General features: G+C 34.9%; 1 protein-coding gene and 1 non-coding gene across 2 annotated transcripts in view; both read left to right on the top strand.

The window, feature by feature from the left end:
• The first annotated feature begins 92 nt into the window (after positions 1 to 92).
• The window catches only part of Rc3h2 (ring finger and CCCH-type domains 2), a 47,858-nt gene continuing 23,684 nt past the window's right edge, over positions 93 to 24,266 (top strand). The window contains exons 1-8 of the mRNA XM_010613485.3: positions 93 to 153; positions 6,808 to 7,105; positions 10,222 to 10,339; positions 12,310 to 12,543; positions 16,865 to 17,040; positions 21,267 to 21,467; positions 22,456 to 22,588; positions 22,699 to 22,817. Of these exons, the coding sequence (XP_010611787.1) occupies positions 6,875 to 7,105; positions 10,222 to 10,339; positions 12,310 to 12,543; positions 16,865 to 17,040; positions 21,267 to 21,467; positions 22,456 to 22,588; positions 22,699 to 22,817 (1,212 nt within the window). The 5' untranslated portion in view covers positions 93 to 153; positions 6,808 to 6,874. The remainder of the gene's footprint in view (positions 154 to 6,807; positions 7,106 to 10,221; positions 10,340 to 12,309; positions 12,544 to 16,864; positions 17,041 to 21,266; positions 21,468 to 22,455; positions 22,589 to 22,698; positions 22,818 to 24,266) is intronic.
• Positions 22,260 to 22,370, top strand: LOC117284367. Its single transcript, XR_004515456.1, has one exon. It is a non-coding gene; the product is annotated as a small nucleolar RNA SNORD90 (small nucleolar RNA).

Here is a 24,266-nt window from a genome sequence, read left to right as displayed (position 1 = left end):
CAGCCCCGGTGCCCGGTCCCCAGTGGTCGGGCGGGAGACCCTTCTCTGCCCGGCGGCCTGTTCACTGTCGCCGCCGGTGCCCTGAGGTTGGGAACTGAGGGCCGCACCTGACACTCGGACCGAACTCCGGGCCTGAAGAGGCCCCTCTCTCTGGTAGGGCTTTTTCGTTGCGGAGCGACCAGCTCAAATGGCCACCTTCTTTTGGCCCTGCCCCAGGGGACGCCTCTGACCATTGAGGAACCCACCCAAGCAAAGGCCAAGCTGCCTTTTCCCTTTCCTCCTAGTTACCAAGAGGGGCTTTGAAAGAGGTTCTTGAAATCAGGTCCTCCTAGCTTTTTCTCTTTCTGCTTGGGGCTTCTTGAGACTCTCAGTGATGGTGGAGGCGATTCCAGTGGTGTAAATAGGAACTCTGGCCAAACAATGCCCTGGGAGGGCTTAACCTCCCAGGAGTGAGATGGCCGGGCCAGAGTGGTTACACCGGGTAGGTGACTAGAAGCAATGGCATGAAACATAGCCGGGGAATTCTGCTGTGCCTTCTTTCTTTTCTTTTTGTTTTTACCCCCCTACGGGAAGCCTCTTGAGGAGACTCTTCCACCATCTTAGAAGAATGGTAGAAAGCATCTTTGTTTCTCAGAGAAGCAGCTCTACTTTTCTCTGTTCTAGCTTTCAGGAAGGGAGATGAGGGTAGCTGTCATTTCCATCCATCAAATCACCAGAGTTTTAAGATACTGGCAGATAGAACCTTCTCACCAATAGTCTCAAGTAATCATTGAAATAACGAAGACCTTATGCAGTGATTCTCAACCTGTTTTGTGTGTTTGTAAAGCCCACCTGGTTTCTCATTTTAATTCCTGCTGTCCTCTTACCTAGGTCCTTTCTTTGCAGTTTTTATTCACCCTCCCCACCCGCTGTGATTAGAATGATTTTGTATCCTGAGATAAAGGAATCTTATTCTTATTTTTGTGTTAGTCACACTTTTAAGTTCCAATAGGAACTTTTGATTAACCTGAGAAAGCTAATGTTGCTACACCACAGCGACACAATTTCACCAAAAGGAAAGAACAGACGTTTTAGTCAGTGCAACCATTTTAACATATACAGACTTAGTTAGGACTTTGCAAATCATTAAGAATAATGTATAAATTCACCTTTTTAAAAAAATTCTCTTACCTGGTTAAAATACTAAACGACTGTTCTAACCTTAGATCCCTAACGTAGGTTGTTTACATCCACATTCCAATTCTTGAAGAAATAGAGGCCATTACATCCTGTTAAAGTCTTTTTTTTTTTCAATATTGCCATTTTTGTTGATTTAGAGATTCATGTTTTCCAAACTGTAGTTTGGAAAATTGCTAGGACAAAATGTTAAACGTATATTCCAGTCATGTTTAGAAAGAGCAGATGGTATAATTCAAACAGGCTCTTATTCTTGGAGTATCTCACTGCAGATGTGTTATTGCTGGATCCTTTTGAGTTACTCCTAAACTGTTACCAACGGTTGTTTTAACCTGAAATGTAAGAAGTGATGTTATTTGTTCATGTATCTTTATTAATTCATTCTCTGCTTTGTAATTTGCTGTCTTCCAGTTGGAAAATCATTTTTCTTTACACATAGGATTTTGTATTCAAAAACAGAACTTCTGAATTGTATATCATAGCTAAAAATGCTAAACAAATGCATAACACGGTTGTAATAAGTACTTGCTTATCATTTTGGTTGGACTGGTGACTGAAATTTCACTTCCTGGTGATGGAAGAAGGAAGCATGTAGGATAAAGCTACTGAAAATTTAAAACAAATTGATGTTTTGCACCCAGACTCATGAATGTTATAAGCTATATTTTTATGATCAGTTTTCTTGTTTTATGAAAGCCCTCTTAAATGTGACTTTTACCTCAAAATTCTTAGTAAGAGTTAATTTTGAGTGTTACTTTATAATCTTTAGTAATCTGGAGTTGTATTGTTCAGTACTAGTCAATAGCCACATGTGGCAGTTAGAGACTTCATATGGAGCTAGTATGATTTTAGATGTCTTGTAAGTGTAAAATACACACCAGATTTCAAATGCTTGACCTAAAAATCTCTTTAATATTTCAGCAGTTTTTATATTGACATGTTGGGAAAATTTTGAGTAAGTTGAACTAAATAAAATATATTACTAAAATTAGCTTTTTTCTTTTTTTAAACACGACTGCCAGAAAATTTTTAATTACCTTTAAAACATTTTTTTTTTTTTTTTTTTTTTTTTTTGGTGCTAGGGATTGAACCCATTGTCTTGAGCATACTGAACATACACTCTATCACTAAGTTACATTCTCAACCCCTGGTATATTTTTATTGGATATTGCTGTTCTAGAGCAGCACTATTTCAAGAATTAAATTAACTGAATAAAAATACATATATGAGGGCTGGGGATTTAGCTCAGTGGCACGGCACCTGCCTCGCAAGCACAAGGTCGTGAGTTTGATCCTAGGTTACTACAAAAACAAACACAAAAAGTACATATATGTGAGACAGGATGTGGCTAAGTGGCAGAGCACTTAGCATGTGTGAGGCTCTGGGTTTGAACCTCAGCATGATAAATACACCAAAAATTCCTTAACACAATATTTTCTTAGAATAATCAAAGGCAGTAAGCAAGAAAAGTCTAATGTGTGATGGCCATTATTCGATAGGCAAAACCAAATAATTAAATTTTGTTTCAAAAAAATTTTTTTTGTTTCAAAAATAAGTGTTCAGGTCAAACCATCCCTTAAAGCAGCAATACTTTGTTATATTAAAATAGAAACTTAACTGGCCAGAGATTTCTCTCAGTGGTGCCACTGCCTGCCTCAAATGTGCAAGGTACTGAATTCAATTCCTGGTACCAAAAAAAAAAAAAAAAAAAAAGAACTCATCTGATTTCACTATTAGAATGCATTAACAATTATATCTTGGGCTGGGAATTTAGCTCAGTGGTTCTGCCACCTGCCTTGCAAGCTCAAGGACCTAAGTTTGATCCCCAGTACCAAAAAAAAAAAAAAAAATTGTTTTAAGTATTTTAAAAATTGAGTTCAACCCATAACTGATTTAAGATATAAAACTTGAGTCTCATATACTGTATTTCATAACTTAAAGACATATAAAAATTGCAATTTAAATCCTTTTTTTTTTTTGCTAGTCCTTTTGATCTTTGATACTGAGAGTTTGCAAATTATTTCCTTTGGATGTTGTTTTGTTTGCTTATTTTTTAAAGACCCAAATTGTACTTAAGTCCAAATCTAATTAGTATTTTTTAAGTTTTTTGAATTGAGAACTACTATTACAGTTCATTTCAGTAATGTATAGTCATCACATGGGTAATATAGAATGAAAACAGTGATTGTTTTAATTATTAGACCTTAGCCTTAATGTTATTTTTTGTTAAAATCTATATACTTACTTTGTATATACACACACACAAAACAGTGAAAAACTTCTGATCCTGAACTTGCTGCATAATATGGTTGACTGATAACAGAAAATGAAAGTGTTCAGCTGGTTTGCAGTTTACTTTTTTTTGTTTTGTTTTGTTTTGTTTTTGTTTTTTGAGACAGGGTCTCACTATGTAGTTGAGACTGATGTGGAACTCAACAGTGATCCTCCTGCCTTAGCCTCCTGAAAGCTGGGATTATAGGTGTGCACCACCTTGCCCGGCAGCAGTTTACTCTTAAACCAGTTTGTCATTTGTGTTGTATGAGAGATGTCTATTACTCTTCCTGCTTTATGAGTTACCACTCATAGCAAGAAACTTACAGTTTAGAAATTTACTTGAGTGAAGATCTATTTAAGGTTCCCCCTCTAATTTAGCTTTTTTGTTTGTTTTGTTTTGTTTTGTTTGAGACAGTCACACTATGCAGTTCAGGTTGGCCTTGAACACACTATGTATAGCCCAGGCTGGCCTTGATAATTTAGCATTTCTTACTCCTATGCTTTATCCTATTATTCATCAGCTTTAGAATTAGTAGCTAAAGTTAGTTAATACAAAATTTGTAAGGTTTTTCTTAATCCCTGTAAGTACTGAGAGTTGTGGGCTTTTTAGTCCATTTTATCTCAACTTGAAATGTTTTGGGAGTCTATTTAGAATGAATACTCAGTATGAACTAGAAATGATAATAAGACTTTCATCAGTCAAATCACAAAATGTTTAAAAGTAGAAGTTTTTACAAATATATTCTTCACTCTTCGTGGTTCATTTATATGTATATTCTCAAAATAAATTCTAAATACAATAGAATATCATTTTTGGTAGTTACAAAAATATTTTCTAAGTTGTTAGGGTGGCATAAACATGTAATCACAGCTATTTTGGATACCAAGGAAGGAGGATGGTGAGTTTCAGGCCATCCTGGGCAACATAGTGAGACCCTGTCTCAAAGTTATTTCTGTGTTTATAAAGTACTGCTTTTTTTTTTCTTCTTTGGATTAAAGTCCAGTTTTGTCACCACTAAACATTTTATAAGTTACATAAAATTTTCTGTTCTAAGGAACCTAGAATTTATTGATAAAAAATACTAAACAAGACATTTTTAAAAATCAGAACATTATGGCTCATTGTATAAGGAAAGTTTGTAATTTTACTGTTAGAAAGTGACATACAACAATAGAGAAAATTTGTCAAAATTATTGCCAAATTTTTGTTAAGGGTTTTTTTGTTTTTTTTAAAGATGTTTGATTTCTGGTAGAAATTAAACTTCTCAGCATTATATTAAAAAAACTTGAGTGCTCATATTTCTAAATATCACATACATGTAAGGATTATTACATCAAGTAAATTTTGTTTTGTTTTGTTTTGGTACCGGAGATTGAACTCAGGTCCTTAGGCTTGCAAGGCAGGCCACTGAACTGCTGAGCTAAATCCCCGGCCCTACATCAAGTAAATTCTGAAATACTATATTTGAAACACCGAATGATGGTGTAAAAGTAAGGAAAGAATATTTGCTTTTTGTGTGTTTCCTGTTAGCCAATGCCTGTGATATTCTAGCCCACAAAATTATCATTTTCTAGCAAATAGCTATTCTGAAAAAATCCTATCACTCCAAGTTATCTAACTTAGGGTTCTAAGTAGTAGATTTAAGATAAAATTCATTCTTGCTTACATTTACAAATTCTCCTTGTACAATGCTGCAACCTAGAAAACTACATTAAATATGTTTAACAGTTTTAGGGAGTGATTTGTTCACCTGAATAGTACTCATCTCTAAAGTGGAAGCAAACCAACAGGTTTTTAGATTGATGGCTTTAGTCAGTGTGGCAATGTGAGAGTGAAAAGTGTGAAAACAAATTACAACTTGCCAGATTTGGCTAATTAAGAGATAATAGCATTAGAGTTGTCTAAGAAAAAGTTTGTGTAGGGTGCTTTTTTTTTTTTGGTACTGGGGATTGAACTCGCATCCTTGTGCTTGCAAGGCAGGCCACCAAACTGCTGAGCTAAATCCCTGGCCCAGGGTGCTTTTTATATAGCAGTCCTGTAATCAATGTTTACTAAGTTGGGGTTTTTTAATCTTGGTTTTTGTGAACATAAAAGTACAGTGAAGGCTAAAATAGTTTTTTGGGGAGAGGGTGGAGATACACATGAATGCTTTATTATATATTATTCTCTCTTTTGAATCTAACTGTATTTTAAAATATTTAATTTCTGAGTAACTAGTATTTGCTTTGGTAACCATTTGTATTAAATAAAGTATTAGTTGTTTAATTGCCCTAAATACCTAGGGTTTTTTTTGTTATTGTTCTCTAGAGAGCTTTGTCATATAAGTTTTGAATTGGAAGAAACAGAAAATTTGTGAAATGTAAAGTGTTCAAGTTAGAGAGCATAGTTCAGATACTAAATCTTCTATTTTACTAAAAGTTAAGAAACAAAATTTTGAATCTTAGAAATAAGAAAATTCAGTTATTTTCAGTGTTAAGCATACGCATGCATAGTTTTCCCCAAACTCTAATCATAGAAAAGATAAAAATGTATATTTCTTTTCTTTTGCTTAGAATTAGTAGATGAAAAAAAAATTTTTTTTTATGCATTCCCTGTTGACCTGACAGATTTTGGTTCTGTCAATTATTACCTGATACAGTTTTGTCAAAAGTATTATAATGAACTATAAAAAACTTTAGACAGTATTTTCTTTTACTTTGTTTTTAGCATTTTTCTTTCACTTATAGTCAACCCTGTTATCATAATCTTTTCTTATATGTTGACTATTTTCAGTACCTTAGTTAGCTTCCATGTCAGGTTCTGACCAGTCTTTCTCACACATAACTACTGTTTTGATCAATAGTTTCTCAAACTCACAAACTTAAGCCATATCAATATATTTTGGGATAGTGTTTATCCAAAAGAAACACTAAAAAAAAAGAAAAATACTAAAAACAACAACAAAAACAAAACCACAGCAATCCAAAGTAATTTGTGTTCCTGAAAGTGGAATGCAGAAACTTAATCTGTCTATTTTTTATGGTAATTAAGTAAAAATTACATGGTTCTGCCACCTGCCTTGCAAGCTGGAGGTCCTGAGTTCAATCCTTGGTAACAAAAACAAACAAAAAATACATAAAAGCTTTGATGAGTAACCAATACAAATATAAAGTAGTTGAAAGGAACATTATTACATATTGTTTCTGGGCAAATTCTCAGGAATTAATTCAGCAAATGGGTTTTTTAAAAAGATATCTGAAGAATATAAAACCAGAAGTATTTCAGATTCTGAAGTTATGGTGGTTGACTTTCGCTGTTAATTCTTGAAAGGTGATTGATGCATATATAGTTAATTCTTACTTTTGTCCATTTCCAGCTTACAAAACACTACACAGCAAAATAATGATCTGCTAGACTGCTAACCCGAGCATCCAGCTTCCACAATGCCTGTGCAGGCAGCTCAATGGACAGAATTTCTGTCCTGTCCAATCTGCTATAATGAATTTGATGAGAATGTGCACAAACCCATCAGTTTAGGTTGTTCACACACTGTTTGCAAGACCTGCTTAAATAAACTTCACCGAAAAGCTTGTCCTTTTGACCAGACTGCCATCAACACGGACATTGACGTGCTTCCTGTCAACTTTGCACTTCTCCAGTTAGTTGGAGCCCAGGTAAACTTTCAGTATTTTACAAATTTACTACCAATAATAATTATAAAATTTTGTTCATTAAGGGGTATAAAATATGTTTGGTAATTAGAATTTAAAAATAAGTACTGTGCTTCCCTAGTGTGTGCAAGGACCTGGATTCTATCCCAAGCAATGAGAGAGAAAGAGAGACATGCTTTTTATGATTACATTTTTTAAAACTTTTTTTCAAGAAAATGTTATAAATTTTTACATAGAACTGTAAATTCCATGATAGATTTGTAATTCTTTTTGTCCTTAGTGCTGTGGTCAAATTTAAGTCAAATTTGGTGGATGAAAACCTTTGTTTGGGGCTGGGGATTTAGCACAAGGTCCCTAGTTTGATCCCCAGTACCACAAAACAAAAAACAAAAAACACTTTGTTTTATTTTGGGGAAACATTTTTATTTACACTTATGGAAATATTCATTATATGATATGAAAAGAAATGTAATAAAAGCTTTTGCCAGAAATTGATCAGCTAAATTTCTCAGGTGGAGATGTTTTTTATTTTACCTCCAGTTCATTTAGGATAATTTTTGTTGTTGTTGTTCATCTTGGATAATTAATATGGCTTGTGTCTAGATGTCCCTCCAAGCCTCATGCAGTCATAAGTGGGGCTTTTTCAGAAGTGGCTAAAGCTAGAAAGTGTGACTGATTCATGGCACAATGGTAGGATTAAAGGTACTGTGATTAAGAATGGATGATTACTAAATGAGTCCACTGATTGGTTTGGTACCAACATCAAGGTACAATATAAGGGACAGAAAGAAGATTGTCTTGTCTCTTGCTTGCTTTGCTACCTTCTGCCCGCCATGAATTGTTTGTCTTCTGTCTGCCTGTCTGCCATGACACCCTGCCTTGGAGTCAGCCAGTTATGGACTGAAACCACTACAAGTTATGAGCTAAATAAACCTTTTCCCCCTTTAACTTTGTGTGTCAGGTATTTTGTCTCAACAACAAGAAAAGTAACTGAGCCAATAATATTATAAATGAGAATATAAATTCTGTTTAGGGATCTGAAAGTAATCAGAATGTCACTAATAAATTCTGCAGTTTCTTGTGCAATGAATATTTCATGTTATCACTTTTACAGATCAAGACCCTAGATTTGCAATTTTCATTTAATGAGGGCCTACTCTGTGTTACATATGATAGGAAATTTCAGCATCTGTTATTTTTAGCATAACTCTTCAGGTAGTTGTCCCAATTTTACAGAGAAGGAAGAAAGGTGAAAATTTACATATGATACACACGTATTAAAGTAGGAAAATCAAGATTTTTCTGATATATGAGAAAATTTATTAAAACTTTTGCCTTAATTAGAAAATTCAAAGAATTAAAATACTCTGTTTCTTCCCTTAATGTCTTGATTTTTGAAGTTTTCCTTTTAAAACACAAAAGCTATTTTCAGTATTTATAATCAAATTAAAGATTCTGAAATCAAGGTGCATTTTTAATCAATAGTGCTATAATTTAATTGGCAGCATATTTTTCTTAACAGGCAGCTACCTCTTGCAAACATTAATGTTTTAGCTCCAACTAAATAGGTGAGTATTTCACAGTAATACTAGCTAACATTTAAGGTTTGTAGTAGGTCAGGTATTGTGTTTTTTGTTTTTCATGTGAGTAAATATTATCTTGGTCTGCCAGGGATTTAGCTCAGTGGTCCTGTGCCTGCCTTGCAAGCACAAGGTACTGAGTTCAATCCCAGTACCAAAGCGGTAGGGGATGCTATCGGGTCCTTAAAATAGCCTACAGATCTATCTAATGTGACTTCTGTCTTTTCCATATCATCTACTACTATCTGATTACATTGGGCTCCTAGCTGTTTCCTAAATATGTCAAGCATATTGCCCCATAGAGCTTTTGAAGTGAATGTTATCTTTGCCTATAACAATTGTGGCGAACCTATGGCATCTCTCCACAGCCAGGTTTTATTATCTGTCATTGAAAACTAAAAGGTTCACCATCACTAGCTTGGAATGTTACTTCTCTTTCCTCTTTTGTTTTTACTCAAATATTGTAGTTCTCAAGGAAGTCTATCTACCTCTTAACTATTAAAATTAAAATCCCTCACATTTCTAGTCCCTCTAATCTCACTGTATAATTTATATTTTTTTATTTATTGGCTATCTCTTCACTAAAACACAAATCCCATAAAGCAAAAATTCTGTTTTGCTCACTGATAAGTGTTTAGTGCCTAAGACTTTTCTGCCACGTGATAAGCATTTCAGAAATGTAAATACTGGTTGAATTAAACAACTTTCATAATGACACTATGAAATATGGAATTCATCTTCATTTTCCAGATATGGAAATTATGATGTGTAATAGTAGAATACTTTTCTCAAGATCACTGTAGAAGTGCCAGTGCTGCAATATTTACCCAGGCTTTTTACTTCATATGTGTGTGTGTGTGTGTGTGTGTGTTTGTGTATGGGGGTCAAACTCAGGGCCTTGCACATATTACCCAAGCACTCTACTACTGAGCTACATATCTAGCTCCCCAAGTTTTGACTTTTTTTTTCTAGTACCTCAGGACCTTGCACTTACCAGACAGGCATGGCACCACTGAGCTAAATCCCTGGCCCCTCTAAGTTTTGATGTTTAATTGAGAACATTGTGTTATGATGCTTATATTTATCAAGGGAGAAATAGTCATAAATTATAAACCTAACAAGGTGCTAAATACTGTGAAGGGTAAAAATCTCTGCTTTTGTTTCCTACTTTTCATCTTGAAATACTTTTATACTACAAAAAAGTTACAAAGATAACTGTAGAGTTATATAGAGGACCTGTATAATGTTCCGTAGTTTCCCTTGATATTAACATTTTTTATATTAGAGAACAGTTACCTACCCCCAAGAAATTAGCGTTGATATAGTTCTGTTAACTACCTACTTTTTTCCCCTTCTTTAATTTACAAATCCTCATTATTAACTCTGATATTCTTGGTTTTTGGAAAGCAGTTCATTGAGGTGCTTGGCTTTGATGTATTCTCTCTGTATTATAATTTTACACTCACCAATATTATTAAGTATAATAATAACAGTTGCATAAGCTGGATGAATGTATTTTTGCAATTTTTCTTTTTTTAGGTACCAGATCATCAGTCAATAAAATTAAGTAGTCTAGGTGAGAATAAACACTATGAGGTTGCAAAGAAATGCGTTGAGGATTTGGCACTCTACTTAAAACCACTAAGTGGAGGTAAAGGTATGTTCATAAAAATTTTTAATGGTGAATAGGATTTGGTAAGTATAAATGTGGAGTATTTACAATGATTTTCATCACTGATTTCATGGATCCAGTCTGTAGGGTGAGAGAGAGATGTACATGTGCAATAAATTATTTTAACTGCTATGACAGAAGTAGAATTTTATCACTTCATACCTTGTGACTAGCAAATTATAAATATAATAGTTATTGAACAAATTAAGTATTTTATTTTGTACCTGATAAAGTATGGACTAAGCACTATTTTGGTGCTTGAGATAATTTAGCTAAACAAACACAAAAATATACTTGCCCTCATGCATAACATTTATATTTTAGAAAAGGGAAAAACTACAATAAACAATTGGTATAATTTTAAAAAGCAAGATTGTTTAATAAACCCATAATTGGTATTAAAAAAAACCAGTACTACTAGAGGGATCAGAAATATCATGGTAAGGGGAAAAGTGACTTGCAATTTTTAGAGTGTCTAATATAGGCCTAATTAAGAAGATGACTTTTAAACTTGAAATAAGGTGACAAAGGTAAAATAGTTAACCACATAGGTTCTCAGGAATAAGTGTTTCAGACAGAGGGAATAGCCACGGTAGCATCCTAAAGATGCCTAGTGTGTAGAAGGAAAAGAAAGATGAGAGTACCTGAAGAAATGTGAGGAGGAGAGCAGAATAAGAGTAGATGAAATGGGGAGTCCAAGTAATAAATAGACTTTCAGGCCATTTAGAGACTTGAGCTGTTATTCTGTGTAATTGGTTGTGAATAGAGCAGTGGTACAATCTTACTGTTAAAGGAATCCCTTTGGCTGCTCCATTGAGAATTGTATATAAAAGGGCAAGAGTAGAAGCATGATAATTAGGTAAGAGGCTGTTAGGGCAAAGGTAGCAGTAGAGCTGGTGGGTCAATTCAGATAAATGAGTTCAGTTTTCGTCATAGTAAGTTGGAGATTTCTAATATTCACTTAGCTACTGTTGAATGGACAGTGGATGTATGAGTTTTTTGTTACTGGATGAGGTCTGTGAGCTGTAATTTTGTAAGTCATTGCCATATTGATGTTCTTTAAAATAATGAGACTGGATGAGATCACCTAATGAGAGAGTTTAAATAAGAGAAATACAGTGAGTCCCTTTAACATTAAGAGGGCAGAAAAAAATAAAAAAGAGGGCAGAGGAAAAGGTGAAATCATCAGAGAAGACTAGAGGAAATGAAGGAAGAAAACCAAGAGAAAGGAGTGTCTTTGAAACCAAGTAAAGTATTTAATTGCTATTGAAAGGTCAAATAAGATAAAGACTGAGAATTATGGTGTTGGCAAATTAGAGCTACTTATCCTAGTAAGAGCAGTTTTGGTTAAGAGGTGATAGCAAAGACTTAATAGATTAGAAGTTAAAGATTGTGGAATAAGAAGTTGGAAATAGTGTAGAAAACTTGGAGTAATAATTGCTAAAGAGAGGAAGGAAATGAGATACTGCGGGTAAAGAAAGAATAATAAAACTTATTTATTTTTAAGATGGATGAAATAACAGCATAGTTAATGTATGCTAATGGAAGTAGTCAAGTAGAGTGAGGAGTGTTTCTGGAATAGGTTCAAATGAGTAGGATGTGAGATTGTACCATTAAGCAGTATTATTAATGTCTTATTTTAAAATTAGAACTATTACTAATCATTTTTAAATTGAAATTTTCATTTTGTCTTCTTTAACTTTTCCTTAAATTGCTTTAGTAAAGATAGAAAGAAGACTAAATATATCATATCCAAAGTGAATGTTTGGAACATGCAACCCAGAAAACAAGATCTCTAAATAAAATCTGAAGTCAGAAAAATTAGCTTCTTACTATACAGAATGTTAATAAACGGACAAAAGTCATTGTTAGTTATTTAATGTTAAATACAGATAATGAAAATTGCCATTTTTATTGAAAAAATGTTTAGTCCCTTTGTTTCCCTTTTCTTAAAGGCGTAGCTAGTTTGAACCAGAGTGCACTGAGCCGTCCAATGCAAAGGAAATTGGTGACACTTGTAAACTGTCAACTGGTGGAGGAAGAAGGTCGAGTCAGAGCCATGCGAGCAGCCCGTTCACTTGGAGAAAGAACTGTAACAGAACTGATATTACAGCACCAGAATCCTCAACAGTTATCTGCCAATCTATGGGCTGCTGTCAGGGCTCGAGGATGCCAGTTTCTAGGGCCAGGTAAGATAGATCACCATCTCAGCTTTGTTACTGGTTATCAGGGATTGAGATGCCAATTTCTACAGCCAAGTAAAAATCCTGAGAATCAAATCATCAATATTTATACATACATATCTTGGCATAGTTAAAAATGAATCTCTTTTGTTAGTCATATTCTGTATATAGACAGTGCCTTGGTATTTTAAAATATATTTCTCATTTAATTCTGAGCCATCACTGAGATGGGTGATATAGTTACAACTTTTAAAATTAGAAGTCTGAGCTAGAAAGAGGTATAAGATTATACAAGTAGTAACTAGTCAAGGAAAGGTAAACCTTTTCTTTTTCTGTCTAGGGGGAAAAAACTCTTGACTTTTTAGAACTTGGGAAACATAAAAATTAATTGAAAAAACACTTACCAGAGGATGATTCTTTTATGGTTAGTACTTCCTATGTTCTTTTAAAAAACTCTTTCTGCTGGGCTGGTGATGTGGCTCAGTGGTAGCATGCTTGTGTAACTTGCACAAGGCTCTGGCTTTGATCCTTAAGCCTGGACTACTTGTAAGACCTCTCAAAAAAGCAGCTTAAGCCAGGTGTGGTGCATGTCTGTAATCTCTGCACTTGGAGAGGCTGAAGCAGGAGGATTACCACAAGTTTAAGGCCAGTCTGCCCTACATAGTGAATTCAAGGCTAGCCTGAACTACATGGTAAGCCCCTGTTCTCAAAAAACAAAACAAAAACTAGCCTAAAGATTTCCTAACTAAAAGCAATATATAGTTTTTATTTGGGTACTTAAACCAACTATGAGAAGACAGTTTTGAGACAATAAGAAAAACAACAGCCAAGCATGGTGCTGCACTCCTGTAATTCCAGCACTCAGGAAGCTGAAGCAGGAGGGTTGTTGTGATTTTAAGGCCAACCTGGAGTACATAGTGAGTTCAAGGCCAGGCTGAACTACATAGCAAGACCCTGTCTTGAAAGGAATGAAGGAGGGGAAAAGGAAAAGGAAAAGGAAAGGAAAAAGAAGAGGAGGAAGAAGTGGGGGTGGGGTGGGGAGAGAAACAAAACTTTTGTTAGGTGTGATAATGGTCTCTTAAATTTTTTAAAACCTTTACCTGACCTGTTAGATTCTGTACTATTTATGAGTAAAGTATTATGTTATATGGGACTTATTTCAAAATGCTCTGCCCAAAAATTAAAAAATAAAACTTCAGCCAAAATAAACTAGAAAAGTAAAAGTAGATGAAACCTTTTTGACAGCTGCATTATGGATGTATAATATCTCAATTTTTGTATATGTTTAAAATTTTCCATTCTACAAAGTTAAATTTAAAGTATTTTTCCTTTTTTTTTTTTTTAGTAATGGGGATTGAACTCAAGACCTTGTGCTTATGAGGCACGCAAGGTGCCACACTGAGCTAAATTCCTGGCGTAATTTAAAGTTTTTTTTGTTTTTGTTTTTTGTTACCAGGGATTGAACTCAGGTCCTTGCGCTTGCAAGGCAGGCCGCCAAACCACTGAGCTAAATCCCTGGCCCCTAATTTAAAGTATTTTTGAGTGCACATTTTTATATAATTTAAGAATGTTACCTTTGGATATTTCTTCATGTTTACTTATCTTCAACTAAGAAGCATTAGATCAGCTGTTGAATCTTTTTTACTCTTGAACTCAACAACAAAAAGACAACCCAACTTAAAATGGATCAGAGCGATAGAGTGTTGCTCTAGCACATGCAAACTTCTGGGTTCAGTGGTCAGTACTGCAAAAAAGATCCTCCCAAGAGACACATGCCAACAAGTACATGAAGATACTGCACACCTCTCATTATTAGGGACATAGTATAAATTAGAACTTCAGGGAGAGCTTGCAGGTGTAATTCATTGGTAGCTTACTTGCATGGCACACTTGAGGCCCTGGATTTGCACCTTAGCACCCCCAAAAGAGAAAGTGAGAGACAGTGAAATACAAGAAGAAAGATAATCAGAAAGAAAAGAAAAGAAAGGCATGTCTGTAATCATAGCACTCTGGGAAACTGAGGCAGAGGAGTCACCAAGTTCAAGCCTAGCCTGAACAACTTTTTGTGAGATGTTGGCTCAAAATGAAACAATAAAATTTGAAAGGGCTGGGAATGTAGCTCATTGCAGAAGCCCTGAGCTCAATCCTCAGGGCTGCACAAAGAAGAAAAACCCTAAGGAAACACCTTATAACCCTATTTGGTTATAGTTTTAAAAAGTGGAAAATAACAAATACGATAAGAATGAATGAAAATGTGCCATATAAATTGGTGCACTGCTGTGGGGAAAACAATTTGGCAGTTCCTCAAAAGTTAAATATGATCCAGCAGTTTCACTGCCCAAAAGATGAATGTTTTTAGGAGTTCTAGTCACAGTGTTAAAAGGTGGAATAATCTAGTTGTCAGTACTGATAAGTGTTTAACAAAATGTAATATATTCATGGAATATTCAGCCATTAAACGGAATGGACTGTTGATACATTTCACATATGGATGAAAGTGAAAGAAATAGAACATATGAGAATTAATTGCTTAATGACTATGGGCTTTCTTTTGGAGTAATGAAAATATTTTAAAGCCAGACAGGGTTGATAGTTGTACAACATGAATAATGTACTAAATGCTACTGCACTGTACACTTTTTTTTTTTTTTTTTTGCAGTACTGGGAACAGAAACCAGGGCCTTGTGGATGCCACATGCATCTGTACTGCTGAGCCTCAGTATACTTTTAAACAGTTAATTTTGTGTGAATTTTACCCCAATTTTTAAAAAATCATTAATGCTAATTCCGACTTTGCTACTATTTATATCACCTTGGCTTAGTCACTTCTTTGGGCTTTAATAAAAAGCCTCACCTGGAAAAAGAGGGTTTGATTTTGAATGTAGATTTTAGATCATCTCTTACTTCTAAAGTTTCTTTGTTTTGATTGATAACCATACATTTTTAACTTTGAAGTAATTTTAAATTTACTAAAAAGCTTAAAAAATAATGGAAATAATAGCCTGTATACTTTCTCCACATTTGCCACTTTTTTCTTACTATTCTATTTTGTCTTATTATTCTTTCTTTTTTGAACCATTTGAGAGTACCTATACACATTTTATGTACCTTTACTCTAAGTACTTCTGTGTGTTTCTTTAAAATAGGGTACTACTCATTTATGTAGTAATAGTAAATTTATCAAATTCACAGAATTTGCCATTGATACAGTACTACAACCTGTAGCTCTAGAAATTCGAACAGATGTCTTTTTTTAAATTTATTTTCTTCTAGTGTAAGTTCCAGTTCACAATCATTGTATTTGTCATATCTCTTTTTACTCATTGTACTGAAACCATTTTCTGCCTTTCTTTGTCTTCCATTGATGTTCTCAAAGGATACAGGACATTTTGTAGACTATTTCTTAATTTTGGTTTATCTGATGTTTCAACATGAGTTGATTCAGATTATGTCATACAGCATTAGGTATTTTAGGTATTGCACCCACAGGCTCATGTCATTTTAAAATTATATATGAAATATGGAATGGTGTGTGGCTCAGTAGTAGAGTGCTTTCTTTCTATGCACAGGACCCTTCATTACATTCCCCTGCCCTGAAAAAACAAATAAAAAATTTAAAAATTTTAAATAGAATAGTTTCTGACGGGCAGAGTAACAATCTTATGCATAGCATATTGTTTGTCCTTTGCTGCATGTTGTCAGTAGTTCTGTGTATTCTATGAGTTATTATTTCACCTTAATATTATTATCTACTGTTTACCTATGAAAATACTTATGTGCTGGGTGGTGTGGTGGTACACCTATTATCCCAGCACTTGGGAGGCTGAAGCAGGAGGATTGTTGTGAGTTGGAGGCCAGCCTGAAGTACATACTGAGATCCTCTCTCAAAAAAACAAACAAAAAAAAGAAATTTTAAAATGGAAATGAAGTGTTTGTAAGAGGGGATGGGAGGAGGAGGTGAAGGGAGGGCAGGGACAGAGGGAAAAAATGAGAACCAAGACCTATCACGTAAAGGTACAAGATCCCAATAATAAATGTAACTGTATTGTATACCTAAAATGTACCAATAAACTCAATGAGGAAAAACAAAAAGAAGAAATTTTATATAAATTCATTTGACTATGTTCTCTTTGGTTATTTAGGAGGAATTATGTTTTCTTCTTCTTGATTACTTTTAAAATAACCTGTATTTCAGAAACTATATTCTCTTTTTGTGCTAATTAAGTACAAATTGTGGGTAATAGATTCTCACAAACTAATACCCAAGGAGACCTTTGACAGACATGATCTGCAAGATAATGAGCTTACATTCTTTTAATATTTTTAGCTATGCAAGAAGAGGCCTTGAAGTTGGTGCTGCTGGCATTAGAAGACGGTTCTGCTCTCTCACGAAAAGTTTTGGTACTTTTTGTTGTGCAAAGACTAGAACCAAGATTTCCTCAGGCATCAAAAACAAGTATTGGTCATGTTGTGCAACTACTGTATCGAGCTTCGTGTTTTAAGGTAAGCATTAAGCAGCTATCTAAAGATTATATGCTGCTATGTGAGACACTGAACAGAACATAAAATAGTTTGATAAACTGTGGGCCCTTTATCAGATAAAATTTGAAAAGTGGATAGTGAAAGTGGACTAAAGAAACCTTACTCATTTACATTTATCATTTCAGGGCCAGGGATTTAGCTCAGCAGTTTTTCCACCTGCTTTGTAAGTGCAAGGACCGGAGTTCGATCCCCGTTACCAATAAACAAAAAAAATTTATCATTTTAAAACTGGATTATAATCAGGCATGATACACAAATGTGGAATCCCAGCACTTTGGGAATCTAAAGCATATTGATTACAAGTTCATGCGCACCTCAGGCAACTTAGTCTCTGTTTTGAAAAAAAAATGGTGGGCCAGGGATTTAGCTCAGTGGTTCTGCTAACATACCTCGCAAGCACAAGGGCCTGAGTTCAATCCCAGGTACAAAAAAAAAAAGCTAGGGATGTGTGTATACTATAGGCCCTGGGTTCACTCCCCAGTACCATAAAGGAAAAAAAAAAGCAGCGGTGGAGTAGGTGCTCAGAAACTATATGGTTACCTTCATTAGATTGGGTGAACTTTGTAATGCATTTTTATCTTACTGTCTGTAGTGATTAAAGCCTTTAACCTGAAAGTGGCACGTGTGTTTTAGGGATGACAAGAAAGTGAAATTTGAAGGGATTGACTCTCTCTGCATACTGTATAGGGTTGTTGTTGTTTGGGGGAAGAGCAAGATATTTTAATGTGTAGTGTCATTGTCCAGTTGGTCAGTGAGTAGTGAAAAGTACTGAGAGAAGTAGAAAGCATATTGAATCCTTAAAGTTTCTATGTAAGAATATAGATTATCAGTTCATTCTTGAGAAAGACACAAGGACTGGGAAAGATTCCTTGGCTTCTGTGAGAGTAGAACATCTAAATTTGAAACCAAAGACTATTTTTATTTAGGCTCTTTTGCGCATTGTAAAGCCCCCAAAGTAAAAATAATACAACCCCCCCAAAAAAACAAAATTTCCTTGTTAGACTGCTCAGTTTTAGATAATAGGTAATTGGTGATGAAAATGTGTTCATGTGAATTCATTTAACTGTACTTAATGAGGCTTGGATACTATCTGTTTGATAGAGTGCTTGATTTCACTTCCTTAGGAGGCAACAAATGAAATGAATCTCTGATTCCTCAAACATTATGTTTTAACTAACCAGCCAAATTACAAATTACACAGATTGTTTGTCATCCTGAAATGACTAAGTAGGTTTTCATTGCTGATGTAATGGTTTTATTTCTTACAGATTTCATTCTGATTTGTGATTTATGACTATCACACGTCTATACCTGGAACTGATATATCTAACATTTGAATAATAATGGTATAGAATGTTTTTTCAGTTTTATGTTCTCATTTCAGGCACAGTGTTTGGATGAATAAAATAATATTGTGTTGACATAACTGCCAAAGGGCCTCACTTGGGTGACATTTACTGTCAGCAAACTCATCATTGTCCCACATCTTTTACTCATCTTCATCAGTTTAGAGATGTGCATTTTGTGGGTAGATAGTGTGGAAAGTAAACTTAATTGTGTCAACTTGATTGACTTTGGAGTCACCAGGGGAATTGGTAAAGCATACTTCTGGGTATGTATGGGTGGATGATGGAATTGTGACCTTGGATACTATATCTCATCCCTTACCCCTTCCTCTTTGGCATTGTTTCCCCTCTTTGTTCTCTGGTTGCCCTAAACTAAGCATCTTTGGTCTACCACACTTTCTTGCTGTGATGAGTCTGTATTTTAAACCTGTTAACCATGAACTGCATCCCCTGAAACTGAGCTAAACTAAACTTGTCTTCCTTTAAATTTCAGGTGTCAGGTATTGGGTCCCAGCAAAAGAAAGCTAACACGTATAGTAGATTCTTTGTTCCAGACCAAGATCACCCTGACCAAGATTACATACAAGAGGTTTTTGGTTTTATTCATTTGTAATGAGAAAGGTGATCCCTATCCCCTGGAACCAGAGATCAAAATTAAGGGCCTCATACATGTTAGGCAAATGCTTTGTCACTGAGATACAACCCCATCCTCTCAGAAGTGCATTCTTAAATGCTATGGATTCTCACAGGTATTGTCCTGTAAAGCATATCAAACCTAAATATGGAATCAGAACAGTGGGAATTAATTACTCTCATATTTAGTACAGTAGTTCTCAACTGAAAATATGTATCAGAATCACCTATAGAGCTTTTAAAAGTACACATTCCTGGACTCTAGAGATTCTGACTGAGCTTATATGAAGTGGGAGTTAAATGTTCATATGTACTTTTTAGTTATCTTTGGGAATTCTGATGCAGTGAACCCAAGATTGTGGCTTTCAAAGCTTCACAAATGGGTTTGATGCATTATCAGCTCATTAATAGGACTAGCCTTTGTTAGCCACCTATGTCTTTCAATATGTCAGTGGCTATGCTGCTCTTGGGGTACTCTATGCACTATGGTGCTGAGTTCTGCTATCTAAGTGTATTTTTTCCCCTACTAGTTAACTATTTAATTTAATACTTCTTTACCTAGGTTATGGTAGAATATAGATTTTTGCATACTCTACTCTCCTTGGAATTACAGGCATGTACTGCACACCAGCTTCTATTCTTTCTTAAATACCTGCAGTTTTATTGATCAAGTTTTTGACTGTCCCAAACTCTTTTCTATTGTATTTATGGATTTCCAAAGATAATTATGACCTATATAATTACCTAATGTTAACTTGATTTCCTCATATTCATGTACTTAGAGGCATATTACTGTTGTCTGGTTTACCAATAACATTAACAGAAGCAACCAGTGAAGTGGTCTATGGTTATTTTTCTTTCCTTCTTTCCTTTTTTTTTTTGGTACCAGGGATTGAACTTGGGACCTTGCTCTTGTGATGCAGGCAGCTGGACTACTGAGCTAAATTCCCAGCCCTGGTTATTCTTCTTAACAATGGGAAAACTAAGTTTTGAATAGTTTGCCTGATATGTACAATCTAAACTTCAGAACCTGAATTAGTCTTGCATATTCTGAATCATAACAGAGTTTCAGTTATCACTAATTAGCAAGTGTTCCAGGAGTAAGTCTATATCATTTATTTGTGGAAATTATACATCCATATACTTGCATGGATTTTTAGACATCTTCACTACTTCATGTGGCTGTGAAATAACCCTAGTATAACTTTTGTTATTTTTCCTTTTTTTTTTTGGATTGAACTCAGGACTTTGCTCTTGCCAGGCAGGCACGATACCATTGAGCTACATCCCAGTATAACTTTTGAATTTATAGTTTTAAATCCTTTAAACCAAGTAGAGTTTAAAGTTGTATAAATACCTTGATATAATTTGTGTTGTTGTAAAAAATTCCTAATTATCATGTGCTAGTGCTAATATATATGTTTACCCATTGATTGAATTTCATCCTTTCTTTCTTTCTTTTTTTTTTCTTTTTTTTTTTTTTTGGTGATGCCATGGATGAAACCCTAAAGCTTTGCTCCTATGAGGCAAGCACTGTACACTGGACTATGCTCCAGTTCATGTTTGGTAGACTTTTTGCTTATCTATCTTTATCAAGCCTCTATTGCTATTAAAGTGATATTTATTGAGGTATGAATCTGTTACTCCTCTGCTTACAAGTGGCTTCTCATTCTCATCAGGATATTTCTACCATAATGTACAGTATCACAACCTCTGCGACTCTTACCCTGCTTACCCTTTAACTGTATGTCCTCTCCTCTTTCATGTTTCTATTTTACAGCTTGCTACTCTTCTTAGACTTCTATTCCTCACTGTAGTTCATGTTGATGTAGTTTATATAGTCTTCAGCTGGGAGAACCTTTTTCTGAAATCTGTCTTCTTCTTGCCAGTCAGATTTCATTGCCTTTCCTCTTTGTTAACATAGAGCCTTATAATTGCACTCTTACTATAATTTTCTGTTTACTAGTCTCTCTTTGCCAGCTGCTGAACTCACTGATGACAAAGACTGTGTGTTTAGTTATATAGGGTCTTTTTTGTTCCAAATAGAATTTGTGGTTAGGCATTATCTTTGTATCTACTATGTGTGATGTCTTATCTGTATAGTACATGCCCTGTTATTCCCCCTAAATGAATTGGATTAGGGGGAAAAGAATAAATCAATTCTGATGAGTTTTCTTCCTTTTTTTTTCATTTAAAAAAATTTTGTAGGTTACTAAAAGGGATGAAGACTCTTCCCTGATGCAGCTAAAGGAGGAATTTCGGAGTTATGAGGCACTGCGCAGAGAACATGATGCCCAAATTGTTCATATTGCTATGGAAGCAGGACTTCGTATTTCACCTGAGCAATGGTCTTCACTCTTATATGGGGACTTGGCTCATAAATCACATATGCAGTCCATCATTGATAAGGTTTGTGAAATTAGAGATGCTGATTTTATACCATTGTTGTAACTTTGAAAAGTATTGCAATGTAGATGCTTTTCTATCTAAACCCCAGTAAACTTATCTATATTGAAAATGCATTTAGGGGCCGGGGATTTAGCTCAGTGGTTCCGCTGCCTGCCTTGCATGGGCAAGGACTAGAGTTGAATCCCTGGTACCGAAAAAAAAAGAAAATGCATTTAATATATTTAACCTACCAAATGCTGTAACTCAGCAATATTGTACATCATAGAGTATTGATTGTTTACCCTCATGATCCACGTGATTAAGAGCTATAGCTCAGTGTCACGCCCAGCATTTTAAGAGTATCATGTTACATATCAGTAATCAGAAAAAATCAAATTCAAATTCTGAAACACCATTTCTACTGAGTAAATTGGTTTCTAACATTGTAAGGTTAAAAAAAATCCTAAGTCAAACCATTATAAGTCATGTTTGTGTTTTAAAGAACTAAAGAGAAAAGTTGTAGATTGCCAAGTTTTTAAATATGAGACTTTAGTTTTGGTTTTTTGAGACAGGGTCTCACTGTGCAGTTCAGGCTGGTCTTGAACTCACTGAATAGTCCAGGCTGGCCTCAGTGATATGTCTGCCTCACCCTCTCAAATGCTGGGATTACAGGTGTGCACCACCATGCCCAGCCTTTTTATTACTTTTTAACTTTCAAAATAAACTAAGAGATATAACAGGGTATCAAATATATTAACATAAAAACAGACTCAAATTTATCTACATTCTGATCCCAGAGAATAAATACAGCTTATCAGTGTTTTCTAAGTGTCTGATGATGAGTTTTATAGGGCAGATTCTGAGGTGAAAATTTAATTCATCCTTGATATTCCTTCTGTGGAATCTGAAGACACTTGAAAACCTATTATATAGCTGGTCTTTTGAAAGCATTTGAATATATGTATTTCATAAAAACCAGAGTAAAAAATATTCTCTTTCTGTTTGTTAGCTGCAGTCTCCAGAATCATTTGCAAAGAGTGTCCAGGAATTGACAATTGTTTTGCAACGAACAGGTGATCCAGCTAACTTAAATAGATTGAGGCCTCATTTGGAGCTTCTTGCAAACATAGACCCTAATCCAGGTATGTGGGAAAGTGCTCACATGCTTGTACTTTGTCTCCCTTTGAGGTAAGCACCACAAAAATTACTAACACCTTTTTCTTTTATTCCATTCCTTTGATGTTTATTTTAGATGCTGTTTCACCAACTTGGGAGCAGCTAGAGAATGCAATGGTAGCTGTTAAAACAGTGGTCCATGGCCTTGTGGACTTCATACAGAATTATAGTAGAAAAGGCCATGAAGCGCCTCAGGTAGGTACATTATTCCAGTTTTGACTGCTGTTATCTCTAACAGTTTTATGCTGTACATCTTAACAACCCATTTGGTTAATAGACTTCTTTTTCTTTTTTTCCCAGTACCAGGTATCAAACTCAGGACCTTGTACTTGCAAGGCTCAGTGCCACTGAACTAAATCCTTGGCCTGGTTAATAGACTCTTTTATGTGACTCTTTACTCTCATAAGGTTGATTTGGTTTGGTTTGGTTTTATGTGATGCTAAGCATTGAAACCAAGACCATACACCTGCTAGGCAAGCACTCTTCTACTGAGCTAGGTCACCATCCCTCATAAGCTTTTATTATCTGTATTCTTTGGGAAGAAACTGTTTCTAGTGGAGCTGATGAGCATTTCATAGTACAGCAAAAGTTTAGAGGTTATCTGGATATGAGTTCCCTAAATTTCAAAATGGTTTTGACAAGAATAGCTCATTGATTCCTTCCAAATATTTGTTTCATACTATGGGAAATTGTCATATTTTTTTCCTTTATTGTTACCTCCCAAATAAATTTCTTTTTGTAAAATGTATGGAATTTGAATTTAAAAGATATTTTCATTCTTCACGAGAAGTTAAAATAGGCCCTGGAATTTAGCTCAGTGGCACTGCGCCTGCCTCACAGGTGCAAGGTCCTGAGTTTGATATGTGATTCTGAAAAAAAAAAAAAAGTTAAAATAAATGCTTCATTCTACTAATAACTTCCATTTATTAAGTTTTCAGGGGTTGGTCAGTCTGTATAATACTTTGCATAAGTTATTTCTCACAGCTGTCTGCAAGGTAGTTGCTATTTGAAAGTTGCAGTTTAAAGAGGTTAAATCACATCTAAGATTATGTTGTCAGTAACAGAGCTGGTAGTAAATCTACAAAATCGATTATCTTTTCATTAGCCATTATAATACTCAAGTATGAGCTGAATGATGTTTTCATCTTATTAAGGGTCACAGAAATAAGAATATCTAGGTTTTTAAAATTTATTTTCTTAGGGGCTGGGGATTTAGCTCAGTGGTTCTGCCGCCTGCCTTGCAAGCACAAGGGCCCCAGTTCAATACCCAGTACCAAAAAAATTTTTTTTTCTTAGATTTTGATGTAAATTATGACAGTTATTTTTTATATTCTATCTCATTATTTGTGTGAATTAAACATCTTAAGCTGAATAATTGAGTTATACCTCCAAGTTGACTAATGAATTAGTAATTTTTCACTTTTAGGTAAATTGTACTGTTTATGAGAAAGCTTAAGTGAACAAAGTTTATAGCTTTGTTTGTTTGTTTGTTTGTTTTTGAGACAGATCTCACTATGTAGTTGAGACTGACCTGGAACTCACTTTGTAGCCCAGGCTGGTCTCAAACTCACAGTGATCCTCCTGCCTCAGCCTCCTGAGTGCTGGGATTACAGGTGTGTGTCACCACGCCCAGTTTTTTTTTTT

The sequence above is a fragment of the Fukomys damarensis genome, unplaced genomic scaffold (genome assembly GCF_012274545.1).
Source record: "Fukomys damarensis isolate Sample0158 unplaced genomic scaffold, DMR_v1.0_HiC HiC_scaffold_36, whole genome shotgun sequence".
Taxonomy (NCBI): Eukaryota; Metazoa; Chordata; class Mammalia; order Rodentia; family Bathyergidae; genus Fukomys; species Fukomys damarensis.
The sequence above is the reverse complement of the archived record's forward strand: the minus strand, read 5'-3'. Positions and strand labels throughout refer to the sequence as shown.